This window comes from Eurypyga helias, unplaced genomic scaffold (assembly GCF_000690775.1).
Source record: "Eurypyga helias isolate BGI_N326 unplaced genomic scaffold, ASM69077v1 scaffold16047, whole genome shotgun sequence".
NCBI lineage: Eukaryota > Metazoa > Chordata > Aves > Eurypygiformes > Eurypygidae > Eurypyga > Eurypyga helias.
The window spans coordinates 7722-12361 of record NW_010261380.1 but is presented as its reverse complement, the minus strand read 5'-3'; the positions used below and the strand labels follow the sequence as shown (position 1 = coordinate 12361).

The 4640-nt window shown below is 45.0% G+C and overlaps 1 protein-coding gene across 1 annotated transcript in view; it reads left to right on the top strand.

Annotated features, from left to right (window-relative positions):
- Positions 1-48, top strand: part of LOC104512395 (protein disulfide-isomerase A5-like) — a 33381-nt gene extending 33333 nt beyond the window's left edge. Inside the window, exon 9 of the mRNA XM_010155359.1 lies at positions 3-48. Within this exon, the coding sequence (XP_010153661.1) occupies positions 3-48 (46 nt within the window). The remainder of the gene's footprint in view (positions 1-2) is intronic.
- The last annotated feature ends 4592 nt before the right edge of the window (positions 49-4640 follow it).

The window sequence follows — 4640 nt, the reverse complement described above, 5'->3', positions numbered from 1 at the left end:
AGAGAAAGAGACCATGAAAGAGTAGGAAAGAAGAAGGATGAACTGTAGTTTCTGCCTCAAACGAAGCTTTCTGCTGCACTGTGAATGGTTCCAGGTCTTTTGTTAATGCACCTGAGACTTCACATATTCTCAAGACAGAGACTTTTTTTTTTATAAACAGCCATGGCCATTTTGTACAATTTTGAAATAAAGTGAAACCACTTGATTTTTAAAAGGAAAATAAATTAGAATGTTGCCATAATGTTTTAAAGAAAACTTAGCATTTTCTCTCATGTTGTGGGGCGATGCCCGCTGACACTCCTATGCAATATTTTTGTAGTCTGTAGTGTGTCTGTAGGTGATGATGTTTGATAGGGGGGTTTGTGGGGTTTTTTAAAGGTATTGCAGTACATGTTAAAAGCAAAGGGGATGGGACACGTTCTTTGTTTTGTGCTTTTGGTTTGGTTTGGTTTTTTTCAAACCAGTGAAGGAAAGTGGGACTTCTAAGACAGGTTTATCCAAATGCAGTTTTACATTCTTGTGAAGTAGTTACATGTTCTTCAGTGAGTTTTGGGGGAACAATTTTAAGGTGCTGCTCAGGGATAAATAAGGTATCAGAGTTAATGAAGACATTAACGTTGACCAGTCCAGATCTGTTGATTTCATTTAAATCTCTGGTCTTGAAATCAGAGGTGTTTACATACATAGAATATAGGGTGTTAATTAAACCAGGTATCGCAGATCAGCAGAGCGTGGGTAAGATTAAACTAACCCCTCCTTTTCTGGCATCAGTATTGTCAAATGCATCTGTAAGCTGTGGCAGGAGTGATCACCCTATAGCGGTATACAGTTACCCTTATAGGGTACGTAGTCTCCCTTCACACTGCGATTGGGCCGTATCAGGTACGTGTTGGAAGGTGTTCAGCTGTTGTGATAAATGCATCATACTTTTGATAACGCAGTAATTGTGTACATTGCGTGTTTACTTGCCGAAAGTTTATCTGTATGTGGGATTTTTCCCTTTTGCTCTTTAAGGAATTGCATAAACAATCTCTCTCCAACGACATCATCTCTGTAAAACCTGAATTAGCAGCAGCTGGAATGTGTTGCGCTCTTGATGCTTGAAAAAAAAGTTGATCTGGAGGTACTTATGTCTTCACAGAACGGAAGAGGGAGGGGCAGGAAGTTGTGATTCACTTCGAACTAAAAATAAATTTTTAAAAAGACAAGTATTTTTATCATTAATCAGCCTTGTTCCCTGCTGGGCGTACGCCTGTAGCCGATGGTGGTTTAGGAAGAGCCAGCACATGCAGGATGGGTGCCCAGCACCCCTTTGCTGGGGACAGCCCCCTGTCCAGGGGTGCTGGGCGGCACGAGGGTCGGCCTCTGTCTGCCAGTGAAGAACTCTGCCTTGGGTCTGGGATCTTCCTCTTGCTCCTCAGCCTGCCCTTCTCATTTTCTTCTGCTAGTTTGGCTCCTTGGTGAGGGCTGTGCTGGTGGGCACTGAGTGCTGGGCTGCTCAGGAGGGGAGTGGCGTCTTACCTCCTTCCTCAGTATTTTTCCCCTCTTCTCTCTTGTCCGGTCAGTGGCACCATGCGTTTGGCACTCATTAGGCCGTTGAAGCCTCTAGTGAGTAACCTGGGATACTGGTAGCCTGATTGGCCTTGTATGGTAGCCAGCTCATTAACCACGGCATCAGTTTGAAGGGTGGTGGAGCTGTGCCAGGTGTCTTCTCTTATTAGGCACCTGATGAGTCTCTTCACTCAAAAAATCAGCTGCCTGGTAGTACATAATATCCTAGTGGGAAAGTAGCTTAATTGGTTAATCTCTCACTGTGTTGGTTTTGGGTTTTTTTTCCTGTTAGCATAGCTCCTTCATGTTGTGTTTAGTATAAGATCACGGTCATTCGTTTCAGGCTGCCCTCCGTTTGGCAAAGAACATGTATCGATGCCACTGCATTGGAAACAAGGTTTGGTTTTTTTCTTGCTTATCAGCAAACTATCAAGTATGATCAATCCAGAATTTACTGCGTATTTTTTTTAATCTCGGAGTCAAAGCAGCTGGTATTAAAGAAACACAGTCTCCAGACGTGCTGGAGCATTGCTGTGCCCGGGCTGTGCCCATGGTTGTGGTAATTGCTGAGAAATGTAAACTCCTTCAAGAAAAGGAGAAAAAACCAAATCGTAGCTTGCCAGTGATGACATCACGTGTCAGGAGCGTTCTGAATTACAGGCTTTAGTACATGTTTAGGATAGGACAATTGCACACTGTGCTTCAGACCAGTAATTCCTTACAGCTGGTTACACCATAATAAAATTAAAATGAAGGATTCTCATTTTTCCCTTCAGTCTTTTGTCAGTTACTTCTGGCACTTGGGCATTCATTTTTTCTTGGCTAATCATCTGTTAATGCACAAATATAAAATATTTGAGAATAATTTACCTTCTGTGCCAAGGTCATGACTCATCTGGTTTACAGTCTGGATGTTTTTTGAAAAATCCAGTTTGGAACACCGCAAGCAATGACATGAAATGGCTGACAAAAGCCTTAGTTACTGTGAACTAGAGTGTACCATGAGCTAGGAGCGTTGCTTCTGAGCCTTTCTAATTAGCAGTCGAGGTCTGGATCTCCATTACACTGTCGTAATTCTGTTGCCTCCAGTAAAGCAGAAGTTGGTGTTTATATTTGCTGGTGAAATCAGTTTATGTTGATATTTGCATCAGTCAAGTGGAAATTGAAATACTTCTTGGTTTTTTTTCTGCAGACAGTGAATGAAAGCTCTCCTACGTGTAAGAGCCCCGACTTCGTGCATGTAAACATTCGGCATTTTACCCATTCAGACTTCCAGCCTGTCGCAGTAGATGCATAGCCCAGGCGTTCATAACCACATAGGAATTTCTGCCGGGGTTAAACGTGAGTAATCTGGGCTTTCAAAACATGAATCATTTATCAGCAAGAAACTTTAATTGCTGATAACAAATGGTTTCCAGTGAATCAGAGATTTTGCTCTTGCAGTTGGGGTTTGGTCTTTTGGCCTTTTTAAGGTGTGATTCAAATGTCTTGGACATCCGCTGAAGCAGATTAAATCTTGTTGAGGAAGGGCAAGAGCAGCGAGGCTGAGCAAGGATTGTGCATCACTGTTCCCCAGCCTTGGCTTAAACAAGATAGAAATAGCCCAGAGGTCGGAGTCCTGTTGTGTAGTCGGACCAGGAGAGCAGGACCAGGCGTTTTGTGCAGACTAGTAGCAGCTGGTAGGAAGTGGTTTTCCCATCTACTGAAAAAGTCTAGGATGTTGGATTTGTTTCATCCGCCAAAAGGAGGGAAAAGGAAGCCTGGACAGGGTCCCAGGAAAGTGAATGTTTTGGGCTGTGGGAGACCCACAATAGAGTCCCAAGATGAGTATAATCTCAGTCCGCTGCAATCCAGGAGGGTAATTTGGCTCCTGTTGTAAAGGAGTTACCCATCTATCTCTGACGCAGTAACGATGTCCTTATCTGTTCTACTGGAGTGGCTCCCACAGGGGAGACTGGAAGAGACTTGCTCTCCAGTCTGAATCAAGAAAAGCAACCTACCAAACCCCCGTTTCCTCTCCTCCTCTGTAAAATTGCATTCTGGATCCGATAGCCCCGCTGACTCCCAAGCCCCCCCGAACTAGTTGCAGCTGGGTGAAACAGCCTTGGGAATTCTTCAAACTCCCACCCAGACCAAAGTAGGTCCCCAAATCTTGCCGACTTAAAATTGCAGTCATCCACAAAGATGGATTGATGTGAGTGGTGAAAAAATATTAGAGGGGTAAGGTTTGTGTTCTTACAGCATTTCATTTGGGAGCGGGAAAGCAGATGCAACCCCCGTCGGGAGTAAGCGCTAAGAGAACGCTTCAGCCAGAGTCTCGTTGCAGATGGAATTGCCTCATGGGTGATGTTGATATGGTGATCTGGGAGGCTAACTGCTTTTCAAACAAAAGGTCAAGACCTGGCAACTTGGCTTATGGGTGTTTCCTTGGCCTGCTTGCCTTTTAAAAAAATAAAAAGCAAAATCCCTCTCTCTATTTTTGATAATCAACATTTCTTTCTCGTAAGGTAGCTCTGCATGGATTTCCTAGAATAATACTAAAGCCCTGCCAACTGCACTTCACAAACTGTGAAACAAGCCCTTGGCTCAAAGCGACACTCGGGGGAGTGGGGACTGTTGTCCACGTGCATCTCGTTTTAGCATAATAGTGTGAGTGCCTCGGTAACGGTACATTGGGATGGCAGGAGTGAATTCTGACAGCTGGAGGCGGAGGGGGAAAATGAGCTTTTATCGGCAGGTGCTGAGCGTCGGGGCCAAACGCTGGCATTGCCTTTGGCAGCCCAGCATCCCTGAGCGTTCCGTGGATCCGCTGGAGCCGCGGGTGTGCAGCCCTTTGGCTAATCTGGTTGTGTACGTAACTGCTCTGTGCTGGAACTGATGGGAAACCAACATTGTTCCCATTATTTTCTTTGGCTGCTAGCGAGGAGATGCTCTGCTTGCTCTCTGCCTCCTGCTCTTACCCACTAAGGAAGGAGGGTACCTGGGCGTTTCCACAGAGGAAACGACTCCCATTTTATCTGCTGGCAACCAGGACTGCTGGCATGACCGACTGACCAGCGCCACTGAAACACTCCCCGAGAAGCACCCTC